Consider the following 18336-nt stretch of genomic DNA (forward strand, 5'->3'; position numbering starts at 1 on the left):
AGAATACATCATAAACAGGGTGTTAAAAATAAGCGGAGAGATACTTTACCTAGTAATTCCTTGTGTCAAAATAAACAGAAAATGAAGGATAACATTTTTTCCAAAATTGTTTCGTTAACCAGATATCCGCCATTTTGTATTTTTTACATACAAATATTTATCTTTACACTTTTCCAACCGATGTTTATGAAACTTGGTATGTATCCAACTTGGTATGTAGGTAGGAGAGACCCATGTTATAAAAAAAGATTCATCTCGATTCACCCTAAAATTTCAAAATTTAACTTTTAACTACAATATAATATACTTTACTACACCACAATATTTACGTATCACCATAAATCTTTAATAAAATAAAACGTTCACATTTTTAAAATCCAAAGTAAATCAATATAATCATATAATCAATATAAAAAAGTGCACTAGTACTTACTAGTGTCCAATAACAATTTGATGGATGTAACCAAAACCTTTTCTATTTAACTTATTTTCAGCTGTTAAATTTCAAACGATACGTTTTAGCTACATCATTAACATTATTATCATCATCATCGTTTGAGTTTGGGTTTGCGGCAATGTATTTTTATAATTAAAACCTTTAATTTGATACCTACCAAACTTGACCTCTGCTGCTATTAATTGACTATATGGACTATTAATTAACAGCTGTGTCTAAGGATTACGTCGGCCTTAGTCACTAACAGGACAACAAGATCGCTCCACTCATCACACACTCAACTCCATTCATACTTGGCTTAAAATGCATACATTTGTATGGTCGCCATTTTAAAAACAGGTAAAATAGTATTAAAATTATATAAGAATTTTGTCTTAGTCTTTGTGGTCCATCCCCCTTAAGGGATTAAACAGTGATAATAGCTTAAGACAGTAGATATTTATGGCTATTATATTATTGATATACCAAGTCTCACTACTTTATCTATATTGTTAAAAAAAATATAGCCAATCCAGGACTACGCCAACACGAAATTTTTCCGTTGAACTCCTCCGAATTTCTTAGGTGATTTTGACCATTCATGTCTCATTAGAAAGAGCGTGTCACGTACATTTGCAAACCAACCTTACATTTTTAACTCCCTTGGGCTCAGCCCCAGCGGCTCATGTTATGAACCCATGCTATGCCTATGAAGAACATATTGATTTATTTATATTAGGATCAGCCCAGTTAATTGCTGTTATGCAATTCAAGGAAATAATGTAGGTTACATTATTAACATGTTACTGATTTGTTTCAAATACTATATTTACTATTTCTATTTGGGTTTGCAGGATAATTTAATCCATTTTACCAAACAATAAAATTAATGGACAAAGTACTATATTTCATGAGCTATCATTGAAAGGACCGATTGAAGTCCTCATCGACCAAAATAATGCCTACTAAAGCAATTAAAATTGAGACGAACATGTAATGCACGAAATCAGGTGGTTCTTAAGTATGTGAAAAAATGTATCGCTATTCAAAAACAGACGGAAAACTTGTAACCATATTCTTGACAACGGGTGTAACCATGTAACATGGCTACATTATCAATGACAAACGTGGACAACCTTATACGAGTGTGAGTACGTCCGAAAACAGAGTAAGTCCGAAAACAACTCTAAAAAACAATAAGCAATAAATTGCAAGAACCATTGCTTATATCATTGGGTACGGTATACACGTATCCACTGACGTGTATACTCAATGCTTATATCGAACTGTTATATGTACATCGTGAGTTGTTCCATTAGTTGTTTCATTTAGTTGTGTGTCCATTAGTATAGTAGTTTAGTTGACTCTTTTAAAGTCGGCGAAAATTGTGACTGTTATTACCCTTGAAATAATGTTTGTGAAGTACTTTGCAATCCTATCAATGCTTATAGAATAATACGATTACAATTTTCTGGTTAGAATATGTCGCATAGAGTGGTGACTAATGTATCTTTTTGGTTTGCTTGTAAAACAGGATTAACAGAGATTTTCCATCGACTTAAACAATACGATACTCCCAAATTGTTCATTGCAATAACAAAATATCACACAGTTTGATGAATATTTGTGTGTAAACCACATACAGTACACCTTTATTTTATCTATTTTACCTTTTATTTTTCCAAGACTTTATAGAAAATCACGCATTACATGATCAGTGAAGAAAAGGCTGTATCCCATGTGTTTTATAGGTAAAGAAGACAAGGGCGCTCCTAGACATATATTTTGGGGGGGGGGGTCACTGGGGGCCTGGGGGGTATGGAATACCCCCCCAAAAAGGAGGGGGTCTTGGGGTTCCCCCAGGAAAAATATACAAATAAATAAATATAGGCTATACAGGGTGATCAACTCAAGGAGGCCACCATTGGGATATCGGAAACGGTAAAAATTAGAGAAAACCCAAAATGGAAGACATTCCTTTATTTTTTGTGGCAGTTTAAAATATGATTTTAGTCGTTTGAAATTCAGCCGCCATTTTCCAAAATGGCGGCCAAATTTGAAATTTCTTATCGAACACCCTATATTTTATAATGTTTTCGGACATAATAGGCAATTTTAAAACTTTTTTATCCTTGACATTTTTTCGATAAACCCACTCGTTTAGGAGTTACAGCCTATGGAAAAATGACTTCCGGTTTACATATTAAATCATGTAGCTCCTAAACAAGTAAGTTTAAAGCAAAAATACGAAGAGTAAAAAAGTCTTACAATTGCATCCACATTCCAAAAAGACCATAAAATTAATTAAAAATATAAATTATATTATTTAAAAAAATGGCGGCAAACTTGAAAAGTGGAAAACTTTTTATTTTATAGTCTTTAAGGAATGAAGATGCAATTCTAAGACTAATTTACTTTTTGCAATTTTGCTCTAAACTTACTCTACATGATGTAAAATGTACACCGGAAGTCATTTTTCCATAGGCTGTACTCCTAAACGAGTGGGTTTATCGAAAAAGTGTCGAGGCTAAAAAAGTTTTTTAAATTGCATATTCTATCCGAAAACATGATAAAAAAACTAAAATCATATTTTTAACTGCCACAAAAAATAAAGGAATGTCCCCCATTTAATGTTTTCTCTAATTCTTACCGTTTCCGACTTCCCAATGGTGGCTTCCTTGAGTTGATCACCCTGTATATATGAATTTGAAGGGATGGTGTTTTTGGCCTCTAGGAACCTCAAAACGAAAAATTAAATCGGTCCCGGGTCCAGGTGTTACCATAAGTACTACGGTAATAGCTTATTCCCTATATGGGAAATTCGCCAAAAACCTAATAGTTATATAGAACAATATTACACAAATTATATGGGACTAAAACAAATCGATGATTACAAAGATTCCTTTAAAAAATAATTTGAACATCCTACTATTTTTCTATGCAAATTTAAATAATCTGCCATTCTCATACCTAGGAATTGAATGTATCAATGGTCAGCATTACACATAGTATAAATAAGTCAACTCTAAATATGTCTTTAAATTTGTTTCCAAATGCTGAATTTGTGTCACAAATGCTGAATGTTTACAGCTGTTATGCTAAGCAAATTATATTGTACTAAAAGCTGGCTTAGAAGGTTAGCGTCGGCTACTAGACTTTAAAAAAATTAAAACTTAATTTCTAAAAAACTGGGACCCTTAATTATAATTATGGCTTTGACATTCCCTAGTTCTCAAAATTATCTTTCTTTCAACACAAAAATAATGAAAATCCGTCGACTGGTTGATTCAGAATGTGAAAAAACCATATTTACGTTTTAATAATATATGAGTGAAAATTTAAAAACGTACGTTTTCATGTCCCTGGCCTTTTACTTCGTAGATACTGGATTTGTAGTTTATTATTATGTGTTTTAATATTTTTTGGGACGGGGGCAACATGTTACACACATTTATTTGGTTTTAAATAGGTTCTAGGTATTTTTTTCGTATTTTTAAAGTCTCGAAATTCACGACCATGACGTGTCCCTAGGGTACATTTTCCAACTTTCACGCTGTTTTTAGACTAATTATTCATGCCGAAATATATAAAGCCATATTTTTATGTCATCAATGGTTATTAAACTTACAAAAAAGGAGCATATTATAATTTTATTGTCATCACAAACTGACTACCATGACAAAATAAGTCTGTCCCTCGATTTGGCGTCACGACCATTTGGGAAAAATTTTCAACTTTGGAGCACGACAGTGGCAAGCCTGGCGTCGATGGAGTCAGTTGGTTTTAGAGACTAGTTCGGGGTGTACGTCAGGATTGTAGTGCCGGTCGTTTCGAGTTGAAAGGAGGAATTACAAGATTAATAAAGGAAAGATTGTGTTTTTTGTAATTTTGGTGTGTCCATGACCGTACGTAGTCATTCGATGAAGTAGACATGGTGTTAATTTTTGTTTATAAGTTATTTCAATTGCTAGATTAACCTAGAAGTCCACTTTGTATCCTCGAACATGAGGTGCAGGGCTACCACTAGAACAGAGCCAAATAACACGTAATTTCACGACCAAAGTTTCACGACCATCGCGGGTTTTTTCACGACCAATCCAGCCTTATGGATTATAGTGTGTTTGGTCGTGACAAGAACTTTAATATAATTGTAAATTGAACAGTTTAGTGCAATTGAAACACATATTTTTATTATAACTAACAGGATAATTGAAGGATTGTTTAGAAAGATTTAGATTATTCCAGACAATTCACGACCGTACCGCTTGTCCCTGACCATCACGTTTATGATTTCTATCATAAAAATTTCAAAAATTAAAATATCGTCATATTTCAATGTTTTATACACAAAAGAAGCACACCTCTATACAAACATAACGATTTTTCGGGTCTCAGGTAAGTTTTTTCGGAGTTATACAAACTTAAAAAGATTTTATTGGCTTTTTTTCAATTTTTTGAGTTTTTTTATTTTTTTCTAGAAAGACTAAATATACCAAAAGCTCAGTGACCTTTTTATTGTATAGTGGTCATAAAAGTAAATTAGTTTATAGCAAAACATATCTATAAAAATAATACTAACTATTTTTAATATTCATTTAAACGTCCGTTATGGTCGTGACAGGATTTTGTGTTTTTCCACTAAAGATGCTCTTTTAAAAAGAAACTACCAAAGATATTGCGTTACCATGGACATTTTATAAAACTTCAAATGTTAATGAAATAAAAAAAATAATAAAAGTTTTGAAAAAAGGGGAAAAAAATTTGCAAAGTGCTTTTCCTGAAAACGTACGTTTTTAAATTTTCACTCATATATGATAGTTTGGACAGGTTTCAACCCTTCCGAGGCGTAATACATTTACACAGTTTATGTGTAGACTACATTATAACTTATAAAATAGTTCTAAAATTAAATGGATCTCCTTTTACAAACGTATATAATAACCAGAAATTTTCAGATCGTCCTTGCGTGTATTTTATGCCACAAATTTTGACGAAAGGCTTTTCATTACATAAACTATACCTATCTACAGTGTTGACCAAACAGTTGGCAAGAAGCATTAATAGATAAGCTATGTACCAAATATGATAATTTTAGCTCTATTCTAATTATGACAAAACACGAAGTAACTAAAAGCAAGTTTTGTTGGTGTAGTAAGCGTTGCAGGAGGTCTACTTTACACTGAATCGACGTTCACTTTTATTGCTTTTGATCTTCCGGCACTGTTGACTCAGCGAAACTGAACTTGTATTTTACCGTATTTCGTTATATTAAAACTGCTGTTGCATTAGGTCAAATTCCCAATAAGTCAATTGCTTTAACATAGACCACGTTTTTAGCTCGGACTGTACTATTTGACTTAGTGGGACTTTTGATCTACAGACACTGCAAACATTGTAGTTTTTGACCTAGCGGCACAGGTATAAATTATTTGATCTTCCGGGACTGTTGACTTTCAGCAACATTCCCGTCTTGCCAATTTCAGAAACGTACGTTTAAGAGGCAGTTTTTGTGTTACTGAGAAAGAATCTTTCATACATGAAGTACAAGTATTTTAGAGTGATTTACAAGGCTTTGAAAACAAAACAGGACAAGCTATTGCACAGGAAATGATGGAGGGAAATTAAACAAAATTAAGTCTAATTCTGTTTTTCCATACAAATAAAACAAAAATGTCAATCACAGGACAAAATAAATCCTATTTTATCACATAAATTTGGTGGTTAATTTTATTAAATAATGTACTGAGATGTTATTGGTTTTTGTCTGAAGAGCACAAATAAATTAAAAACTCATGGACCAAAGTAAAAGATTCAATTTTAATGTGCATCATCTTTCAACCCCGTGCATGGTCAAAAACCCCCATTTTTGGGATTATAGTCTCAGAATGGAAAGGCCTACAAATGATTTTTCAAACCACATAAAGTCCTCGGGAAGACTCACCTGACATCAGCATCTGACCTTGCTTGACTTAGAATGAACTATGTATTTTTTTCTGATCGTGGACCTTGTTCATGATCATCTTCAGACATTATTTTCTTTGAGTTTGTTTTCACGAACTGTTGATGAAACATTATACTTGGCAAATTTAATGCTGTTGGTTGAACTGTTATGAATGATTAGGGAAATTCTAGATCCTATCAAGAAATTCATCCCTTTTTCCATGGTCACAAGAATTCATGCATAATTCAGAACAAAAAAAAATCTATTTGATACCTCTGGTCACCAAAGGAGCCACTCACCGTGGGGACTATAAATCTTAACTTAATTTAGATGATTTTGAATAGATAAATCATTATGAATTTAGTGAGCATGTGACAATACCTTCCAAGAAAGTCAGTAAACTTGAAGACTGTGTCAGGTATTTCGATGTTTTGGGCCTCAGACTCTTCATCATCCGCTAAAAAAAAGTATATTAGTCGAAACGAGTTTACGATAAGGTTCAAGTAGAATTCAACTTTAAAGTAGTGATGATTCAAAACTGAAACGTTGGACAAGTTTTGGATTCTAGATGTGATTAGATGAAACTGTCAACATTTTTCGACTTTCAGTCAAAACCATTGATTGAAACTGCTTTTGGTATGAATCAAATAAATAGTATACTAGGTAAGACACAGGCTACAACCCAGTGAATAGGGTACATTCAACAAATAACTAAAGATAAATCTCGATAATTATTTTATTTATAATATTTCTACATATCAAACATCAGCTGTATTGTCCAATTCCACCAAAAGTGGAGGCTGTGCATTGCTAAAATATGGCAGATATATTTTGTGGATTAGTATGAGTAAGATGTAGAATTAAGGTGTCGAAAAGACCATAAGATGTTTGTATCACTAAACATTGAGACCACCGTTTTACTATGCGGCCTACTATACTAAAATAACATTGTTTTCCTGATAAAAATTCAAACTAGTTTTTATATTCAATTGATAATGTAAACCCTTACCTTAGCAATCCTTATTGTGGTTGTCCGAACAAATTATTAATTTGGTATTAACTTAAAAAAAATATTTAAAATATTACAAAATATTAACTTGTAGGCATTGTTTTCGGACAACCACAATAAGGATTGCTAAGGTAAGAGTTTACATTATCAATTGATTATATAAGCAATCCAGAGGCTAAAATGATTGATAGTTTTTATAGCTTATAATTTTTTTTTTTTTACAGAAATTATAGACCAAACACACTATATCAGCATAATAAAGCAGAGGGGACTACAAAGTAGTGTAGTTTGAAACATGGCACCAACAGCTCAATTACAGGTAGTTCCAGCTAAGCTGGCACTTGACCGATCGAGAGAAATTCTCTACTAACATACGTCAAAAACATTGTCTGCAGTCATGCGGGTTAGTATGTTGAACTCTTTCACTTTTATAAAATGTCTGCAATACAAATTATTAATAAATTTAAGCTTACCCATTTTTAATTACAAACAATATGCTTTACACTAAAAAGACACACATCCAAAAACCACTGTGATGCTAGCAAAGCTGACGACTTACTAATAAAGCAGAGTGTTTAGGAATTTCCCTGGGTTTTCATAACAATACCACACCGTATTAGTCATCTCCTATTAGTTTAATATGACGTTAACTAGTCATCGTTTGGAGGCGCCAACCCCGTGAGTCAGCAGTGGAATGTTTGAAGAAAGATCTTTACCTAGCTTCCACCCACCCCCTGCCTACACTAACACGCCGTGGCGCGCCAGGCCCAAGTGCCAACTTAACTGTAACTTCCTTTAACTGTTGAAAGTTATTGTTTTTTTATTAATCTGTTTTAGTATCAAACAAGTTTACAAAATTAAATTTAAATAAATCAAAAGTAGTTTAACTAAGATGGTTTAAGTTTGAGTTAGCGTTTCCAGAGAACTTGTAGGCCTATTTCCAGGAATTTATTTTAGGAATTAAGGAATTAGGAATTAATTTTTAGACAAATTCCAGGCATTATTTGTAAATACTTTTCATGAGATAAGTATAAAATAAAATATTTATAGTAGACGTTCGCTAATCCGGCACCTTGGGGACTTTGAAAATGCCAGATCACTGTAGGTTTTATAAAACAGCCGTTATTGCAAGACTAATGAAAATAGACGCTCTTTAGCATCTGCTAATCGCTCCTGACATGTACGGTTTACTCCCGACCCCACCGATCGCTACAAATGTTTGCCAGTGGTTATCAACTATGCTGTAAACTAACAATGTTTGCTGATTGTTAAATAAAAATCAAATAAAATCAAATTCTCTTTATCCATTCACAGTACACGTTATTATACAATGAATAGCGTCAAATAAATATAAAGATGCATTATGCCTTACTTGTCGCTTAAACAATTATTATCGTTACAAAACTAACGTTAAGCTTGAGAAGACTAATATTAAAATAAGTCTTTTTTTAAACATCAAAACAATTTGACTCTATTTTTATTTTAGGTAAATTAAATAAGAATTGTATGCCAACGAAACTGCATTTCTTCTAAAAAAAACTTTAATGTTGTTAACCACCCATGCTTGCTGGTGGTTCACCAACTCCATCAATCGCTCTCAACTCTACCAAACCACTAATAAGGCTTAAAAAAGTATTAACAACTTTTTTTGAACCAATGCCAGATCTTCAAAAGTGCCAAACCATCAGATACCGGATCAGCGGCTTTTACTGTACTATACTAAGTTTGAGCTTATTAACAATTGAATATAATATCCAGATATCCGGACACCCCTAATTTAGAAATGTCTGAGAAAACAAAATTACATCAACTATGGGCATATAATAATAAATTATGTTGCAAATAAACTAATATTGTTGTTGAACATTTACCTTCCTCGTCTGTGGTGTTATCGGAGGGAATTGCAGCTTCTGTAAAATAATATGGAGTTAAACCAAACAATATCTAATATAAACATGATGTGAAAACACAGTCATTATTGCCTAGAAATTTATTTTCCACCCCCTCACTATTACTAGAATTAGGGAATGTAAGTAATATTGTTGTAATACTGTACTTTTGTTTGATTTTTAAATTTTTTTTACAAGATTACATCTGTATTCTGTACTGTATCAGAATTCCATGTAGCCTACAGTAAACACCTCAAAATCGGCCTGACACCTTGAGACTAAGCAAAAACACGATCAATCTTAGGACTCAACTAAATCAGACCAGTAGAGTACACCGTTTATCAACAGATGCCCACAGATAGATTTTGGCGAGGAAAGCTAAAGTTGTAAGCTGCTGATAAAAATTGTATCCTTCATTCGGATAAGTGATCATAAAAAAAGGGCCAGACAACCCGAGGCCAAGTAGAGGAGATACTGTAATTTGACCTTGCCACATCACTCAATAAATTTACTCATTCACATTAAGACATGTAAAACAAATAATTACCATTAACAGTAAGGATTATTTGTAGTTGAGTTTTACGAACCTGGAAGTTCACCGAGATCGGTAAAGAATATTTCTCGCATCACCAAAAACTCTTCATCGGGGCCCATGTCAGCCTGACCAAAACTGTTATTTTCTGGCCAATAGATTCTGAAACCAAATTAATCTTGTTGAGTCATTAGTCAACTTAGAGGTAAATAAACTCAAGGATTTCTGACAACAGATTTTAATATTAACATTAGAGTGTTACAATGTAGATAAATACTGGCTTACTAAGGTAGCATTGATCTTTTGATTAATTGTGATAAAAATGATTCCCTGATTAAAATGTTGGAATTTGTTTTCGTGTAAAAAAATGCACATGGGTCTGTTGAGACAAGGTTGGTTATTGGTAAAAATCATTACATTAATTTCAACGGATGCCTAGCCTAGATCATACGTTTCAGAGAAATCCTCTAGGGACAGCAGCGATCAGGACGATTCTACTCGGCGTTACCACTGGGTGGTGGTGGAGGTGGCACCGATAGTATGCATTCTTGAATCTTCATTGGGTGTAGATCAACCAACCGAAAGTTGGTCGGAATGAGTTGAGGGAGAAGATTGGTGGGGGTTAAGGATTTTGTTTGCAAAATCATGCAACAACGCCGAAAGAAAGTTTAAAACGTCCAATAGAGCCGAAATAATTTAAAGCGTTGCGATTCGGCAGTGTAGGATTTATTTTGATTTCGGAGCTATTGGAATGATTCTAAATTCGGTACTCTGACAAATTTTTAGTGTTCATTCGATAGTGTTGGATTTTGAAATAAATATTAGGCTCTGTTACACAAACATCTCTTTCGGTGCTATTGGAATTTAAAATCCAACGTCAAACGTGACATTTGGCAAATTTTGAATAAAAACTTGATTTGGCACTATTGGATTCGGTTATATGGCACCTTCTCCTTCAATAATATTGAAATGCCCTTTTGCCTATTTAATTGTTTCAAAGACGAGATTTTTTCCTGATGAAGGGTATATTTTGTCATTTTCATTCCTAAAAATGACGATTGTGCAAAACGATCTGCATGTGACTTGCTTGTATGAAGGTTTTCGATCAAGCCATTCCAGAGGTCACAGTTGTTTTTCGGTTTTAAATTTTCTTTTTGTTTCTTTTAGTATTGAAACCTAATTTGTTTGGCCGCACACAAAACAGAATATTCACTACTAGGCTATTTACCTTCCAAGAATCTGAGGAGGTTTCCAGAAATGCTTAGCATCACACCCTACTATGTAAAATTTTATATTTAAGATTTTTACATCTGTTATGACAAACACCAAAAATTGCTTTACTCAAGAGTAGGCTAAAGAGAATAAGGGAATTTACCTACCTGAATTGACCTTCAAAACTATGTAAAACTTTAGGTATTTAAAATCATGTTAAACAACAACTAATCATTTGTTTATTAATACTTGTTAAGTAAGTTTTCAAAAAAGGAAGTTATGCTGGCACACCCTGTAATATCAGTATTCTTAGCCTTAAACTTAGGACGTACCTTGCTTCTCTTATCATTCCAATAGACTTTTCCAGATTTCCTGCCATTAACTCCGCCTTTATACTCTTCATAAACTTGATCCTAGAAAAAAATAAACAACCAATAGTTGATCTTATCTAAAACAAATGTAATTCATGTCCACAGGACTAACTTTTCAAAGCTCTAGTATAATTCCTGTATTTTCTTCTAATGTGATTGGAATTTGCAATCCAATGGGGGTATCTTCGCGCCAGCGCTAGCAACGCTTAAAGCTGCAACAAACGGTTGTTAAAGACACTTGCGAACACCGTTCACGCATGACATCACGCATCAAGGAAACAGCTGCCACTCTATTTGTCAAAAATGTTACTACCACGCAAACTTTTACATTGTATACAGTTTTTTTAGCTTGCTAATAACTTTTACAAAGGTTGCCTTTCTTATTTCAGTAGCAATATTAACTTAAGACAGAGTGTCTCCACTTTGAAGAACACTCCATGAGCTGTAAAAATTTATACCTTGCAAATTTTGTATAAAGATATAAACAAAATACCCCTGCTGCAGCAAACCTGCAGACTAGACCAATTTATATTTGCTTGATTGGATTTAAGTAAAGTCAAAGTATGTAACAAGAGTTCTCATTGGTCGAGAGGCAATGCTGCACTACCATGTCAGCCAATCGACATTTGTGTTTCACGTGAGCAAATGACGCTTGCTTTGACGTCCTTTTATGTGTTTCTGGTGTGGGAAGGGTATCGATATATATCGAGATCCGATATGTTGGACGTGTTTTTAAAACTGTATAAAACTAGGTTACAAGTTTAAAACAGTGTGATTTTGTTGTGTCTCCCAAAAACCTAGATTTGGCTTTCAATTAATGTCAGTGAACTAATTCTTGAGCTATGGCTTCATGATATTGTAATAAAAACATAGATTTCTTTCGATTATATCAATATGAATATTTTTGGGTCAAAACATTGATTGTTCCGATCCATCGTTGCCACCCCATCACGGAGGTTATAGTGACTTCGTAAGGGCCAGGACAACCTGATTTGTTGCAGGACAAACTGATGGAGTTTGTGTTTGGTGATGATGGCGCCAATATTCCGCATCAGTTTGAAAACATTACCATGAGAAGGGTGCTCTTGTCGTAACTTGTGGTAATTCTGAAACAACTGACTGGCTAAAGAGGGTGGCACCGAAGCTAGCGCTGGGAAGTGAGGGGAGTATGGAGGTCATTGTAGCAGACTACAAGAATCTGTTGCGCACGACTAAAGTGCTCCTTCGCACTGACAGGCGCTTGGCCAAGGTCGAAGCCTCTAAAGTGCTTGTTCAGATTGAGCGGCAAAATCCTGGTGTCACGACAAAGCACTGGCGCGTCATTGGTGGGAAGAGGAAGGGGAAGGATGATCATCAGATTCTTGTTCTTGCTATTGATGAAATGAATGCGCAGGTTCTGAAAGATCGTGGCTGGATTATCTACCTGGGCCTGGGGAAACTACAGCTCAGAGTTATCTCTGGTGCTCCCTCTGATGACCCAGGTCCTCCAAGTGAACCTACAACACAGTAAGGCTGCCACGGCTGTGTTCTGTCTGAGCACGGTTAAGCAGTCCTTAGATTTTGCTTTGATTCAGGAACCCTGGGTCAATAATTTTAGAATTGCGGGGATTGGAACTATTAAGGGTAGCATCATCTCTGCATCTGTCCCACACCCTAGAACTTGCATTTGGGTTAAAGAGGGGCTAAAATGTAATCCAGTTCTTGAGGTTTGTTCGAGGGACGTAACAGTAATTAAGACTGTATGTACTAAATCTAACATAAAACTCCTGCTGGCCTCTGTTTACATGCCACAGGGCGACGATGGATTGTTCCCATCGGCCGAGGTTAGAAGATTGGCCGACCTCGCACACGAGTCTGGATCCGAACTCGTGATAGGCTGCGACTCCAATGCCCATAATACGGCCTGGGGATGCAGGGACACTAACAACCGAGGTAGGCCACTTCTGGAGTACATAGCTTCTTGCGGCCTACTTGTTGCAAACGTAGGCTCAGAACCAACTTTTTTAAGCAGGATAGGCCAATCAGTAATTGATCTTACCCTGTGTTCAGCGGGTATGGCTGACAGGATTATTTGTCTGGTCAGTGTCCCTTGAGCCATCCCTGTCTGATCATAGGCACATTGTCTTCAGGTTGGGGAATTTCTGCGGCGAGGTTCGCTTGTTCAGGAGCCCAGGTAAAACTGACTGGGCATCCTTCAGAGCTGATCTTTGGGGCAGGATTGCCTCAGATCTGAACACAAATATTGATTTTTTAACAATTTTAAACCAAACTCGACTCGAAACTGCCGAGTTCAAAGATAAGCTCGAGTTTCAAGGCCGTACTCGATTCAAACTCAAAATCTCGATTATTCGCACATCTCTAGCAGAAACCTGTCTGCTGGAACAAGCTTAGGGACTTCGACGAACTTAAAAAATATTTAAGAGTTTTAAAAAGTCCTAATACAAGCTATGAAACGTTAATTCGGAAAGTATGTCACTAACTGCAATACTCTACTAAATTGGTTGGTTAAAACGTATGGCTAGTTCTGGGAGTCAGGCCTAGCCTCCAAACTTCAGCAAAAATATACCAACTAAAAACTGGTAAAGCAATGTACAAAAACCTAAATGGTTTATTACAAAGCTCACCCAAACAATGTAGATTATTATCTAACCGAAACACTTCACTTTAGCTTGAAGAACTTCAGCTTCACGAACTTAACAATTTTACACAAGTTGACAAAACACTACCAAACGAAAACGAACGAACGAATGCCGGGCATCAGAATGACAATTCTTCACTCTTCTATGTTCACCTCCGTCACAATTCGAGACGAAAGTTAAATCACTCGCTGATTGGTCAATGAGTTACAGAAACAAAAAAGTGGCAGAGAAGGGAGGCGCATGACAGCTTCAAAAAGCTTTATAGCCGTGTAACCCCAAGGAAGGTGGCTCTGCCGCCTTATTTTGTCCCACAGCCCGTCCTCAAACATAGTCAAACAATCAAACAACCAACTGACACTGACGTCGTCTGCGGTCTTGGAATTAGAGGTTAGGTATGATGTCAGTTTAGTGTTGTGACTAAGCTTCTCCAACAGCCAACATCTGGCTGTTTAAGTTTCGTGGTCTAACCGTTATTTTACCCAGGGGGTTATTTTAAATGTGTAGGGACACATTTAGCCCGTTACATATTATACTACTTTAAAATTATTGAGTATAGTGTGTCAACTTACTTTTCCTCTTCCATGGGGGAGCCCGAGAGAAATGGTATTTCATCGAGTGGAATTTCAATATCGGTCACAAGCAGTGCCGATAACTCCGGACCAATTTTCTCCCAGGCGGAGTCTAGGTTGACTTTGACTGGAACAGTCTTCTTAGATTGTTCTGCACAAACATTAAATAACTTCTTTAACATCTTTGAGAATTGAAAAAGTAAATGTAGATGCCCAACAGAGTTCTTCAATTTGTTGATCATGACTACTGACTGGAAATAAAAAGGCTACAGTAGACTCTCAGTAATCCGGCAGATATAGGACCATGGTACTGCCGGATTAGTGAAAATGCCGGATTACTGACTGTTATCAATAAAAACAATTAAAATGCAATCAAAACACATCTCCAAATCGCGATAGAAAACCGCTATTGCCGCGATCGGCCATGACGACGATGACATTTCGGTAGTCGTGGGAGACTAAAAAATTATTATTATGATTATTGATTATTACTAATTATTATTAATGATTATTGATGATTATTAATGATTATTAATTATTAATTGAAGATCAACATATTCTCAATTATCAGACTAGGAACAGAAGGGATTTCCAGTTTCCTATTCGTAGATTAAGTTCCTTTGAAAAGTTGCCTCAGAATTTTGGAAAAAATGTATATAATAAGTTACCAAACAAGATAAAGAATATTGATAATGCTCAGTTTAAGTTTAAGACAGAAGTTCAGTCCCTGCTTCTAAACAAAGTATTTTATTGTATTAAAGATTTCTTATGTGACACTTTGTAATATGATGTAAATATGAATATAAAATTAAGGAATTTGATTAAGTTATTGGCCAAAAGAATTGTATTATGTATATATTTTGCTTTTAGTTTTTAAGATGTTGACATGTCACCTGTTTTACCAGCTGTGCTGGAGGGGAAAATGTTTTGTGAAAAATAAAGAATTTTAATCCAGGGTGTCCACAGACAATTTTTCATTAATTTCCATGACTTTCCATGACTATCCATGACCATTTACCATTGATTTCCATGACTCACGAACTTTACTCGAAAATTATAATATAACATACACACACACAAATAATACTGCATGGACAAGTTATTTCACAGAAAATACTGAAATATGTGTTAACAGATAACAATGGATTACAATAGGTACAACAATGAACTAATATAAACTCCAAACTCATAAACTAATACAACTGTAATAAATTGAATCGTCGAACATTTGTAAAAAATGCTGATAAATGCTACAATAATTGGGGTTAGGGCCGACTAGAGCCTTGAATGGTCCCCTCAAATCCATCCATCATTGGGGATTTCCATGACTTTCCATGACCTTTTGCCTATTTCCATGACTTTCAATGACCAGAATTTTTTTCCATGACTTTCCATGACTATCCCTGACTTTCCAGAATGTGGACACCCTGTAAATCTGAATCTAGCTAAAAACAATATGGATGTAAGGTAACACAATTAACAACTCGACAGAATATAACCTACACTTTACCATCCTAATCTAACTGAACTTCAAAACATTTAATGCAGCCACGAATCCGCATAAACCCTGACCTGCCCTTCCCTCATGCCTAAATAAGATCAGTGTTAATTTTTTTAACTAAAATAGCAAAGACTGCTCTCAGACTATAAAGTATAGTAATGATTTCCCTGAGCAAAGCTCAGTCCCTATGTAGTTCTGTTCAAAATATTGTAAAAAAACACTTTGCAAGTTTCATCAAACATTTCCTTATGACCAACTTAATTAGTCCATTAGGTCAAAGAGTTTTCGTTATCTTGCTCCGGTGTTTTACGGTACTAAATTTCACTTACTTTTCTTTTTTGACGTTTTCTTCACAGGCTTTCCCTGAACGATCATAGTTTTGTGAATTTTGCTGAATCTCTCCAGCATTTTCAGGACGAGATGGGTGGTTTCTACTAGATCCTTTAAGTAAAGCCTGAAAATGTTTTTGATGGTTACAACTTTTATAAAACAGACAATTTATAGGTCGTATAAGTATTTATAAAATAGTCATTAAACTTGTTTGATATAATTCTGAGATTAGTAACAACATTATTTGTCCCCTTTAACATTATATTTTTTATGTGCTTTGATTGTTTATTATCGACTTCTGAATTGATAATACTCCAAATAGATTTTTGCACATTTTCCGATTTTTAAAATTTTGAGTGATGTTCTTTTTAAAATGATTTTTTGTTTGTTTTAATAGATCATGTGATAGATGTTGATTTTTAAAACGTGCATCTTTTGCCAATTGTATTAGTTGAATATTTCAGTTTTTAGGTTGTTTGTGATATTAACAGGAATCAGATTCTTTCAGGTTCAACTACAGTGAAATAAGCTGGCCCACCAATATCACCATAAAACTGCACTGACTGAGACCAAGCAGCTTGGGTTTATACTTGAGGCCTATCATAGTGTTAGCATAATTAATCATTCTTAAAATAATTGGAGTTTAGCTTTGCTTTTATATTTTTCCATTTTACAAGATTAGGCTTTTAAAGATGTTGGCGAGCATTGACTTTAAAACATTAAAAATTTCCACCAAACATATTACCTGGAGAACTTGATTGGAGTAAACACGTTGTAAAGGTGGATGATTAACTCTCTGTATTCACTCTGATAGAAGACTTTTCTCTCAATGGTAACTGCTGATTTTTGTACAGAAGAGTCGCTACACGCTAACATATACTGAAGGGTCATCAAAAGCTCCTGAAATGATAAGATAATCAAGATAATTAGAGTGCAATAATTGATGAATCAGTTAATACCTTCTATTTTATTAATTCTGGCTCTTCTTCGTTTTCCAACAACTTACCTACATCAATCTGAGTGTCCACAATAGGAATAGAATATATATTAATCTATATCATCAATCTTTCAATTAGTTATCCAGTCATCTAACTGATGACTTAATATATAGTGTGATTGAAAAGTCCCGGAACGGTTAAATATTTTAAAATATAATGCAGATAGAGCTACAATACTTGGTACAAAGTTACAGGGCATAAAACTCTATTTTAACACATACTCAGTGATCCAATAACTCTTCAGGGGGACGGCCCACAAGGAGTCGGAAGAAAATCTTAAATGGAAGCATAGGTCAATATGCACATCAAATTAAAGGTCTTTTTTAGTAGAATACAAAGTCGCAAACGGCCCTTCAAAAGGTTGATCCTGCCCAAAATGACAGATGTTCAAAGATTAATTTAATTTACATTGCTATTATACGCTTACTCCTCAGGGAATCGGAAGAAAATTGTTTACGTAAGCATAGGTCGATATGCACATCAAATTAAAGGTCTTCACTAGTAGATTACGATGCCGTAAATTCAAGCTCAGAAGAATGCCTGAGTAAAAAATGACAGTCGTTCAAAGATTCAAAATGGCGGATTCAAGAAATCTTTGAACATCTGCCATTTTGCGCACGATCAACCTTTTGAAGTACAGTTTGCGGCATTGTATTCTACTAAAAAAGACCTTTAATTTGATGTGCATATTGACCTATGCTTCCATTTGAGATTTTCTTCCGACTCCTTGTGGGCCGTCCCCCTGAAGAGTTATTGGATCACTGAATATGTGTTAAAATAGAGTTTTATGCCCTGTAACTTTGTACCAAGTATTGTAGCTCTATCTGCATTATATTTTAAAATATTTAACCGTTCCGGGACTTTTCAATCACACTGTATATGAAAAGTTGTTGCGTGAAACAAATCACA

General features: G+C 34.8%; 1 protein-coding gene across 1 annotated transcript in view; it reads right to left on the minus strand.

Annotated features, from left to right (window-relative positions):
- Positions 1 to 18336, minus strand: part of LOC128999074 (protein timeless homolog) — a 74915-nt gene that overhangs the window by 32513 nt on the left and 24066 nt on the right. Inside the window, exons 11-17 of the mRNA XM_054425431.1 lie at positions 17175 to 17329; positions 16429 to 16553; positions 14599 to 14749; positions 11352 to 11432; positions 9863 to 9969; positions 9258 to 9296; positions 6759 to 6834 (exon numbers count right to left, since the gene is read on the minus strand). Of these exons, the coding sequence (XP_054281406.1) occupies positions 6759 to 6834; positions 9258 to 9296; positions 9863 to 9969; positions 11352 to 11432; positions 14599 to 14749; positions 16429 to 16553; positions 17175 to 17329 (734 nt within the window). The remainder of the gene's footprint in view (positions 1 to 6758; positions 6835 to 9257; positions 9297 to 9862; positions 9970 to 11351; positions 11433 to 14598; positions 14750 to 16428; positions 16554 to 17174; positions 17330 to 18336) is intronic.

Source organism: Macrosteles quadrilineatus, unplaced genomic scaffold (genome assembly GCF_028750875.1).
Source record: "Macrosteles quadrilineatus isolate MER2022 unplaced genomic scaffold, UCM_ALF_1.0 Scaffold_7__1_contigs__length_78375512, whole genome shotgun sequence".
Lineage (NCBI taxonomy): Eukaryota > Metazoa > Arthropoda > Insecta > Hemiptera > Cicadellidae > Macrosteles > Macrosteles quadrilineatus.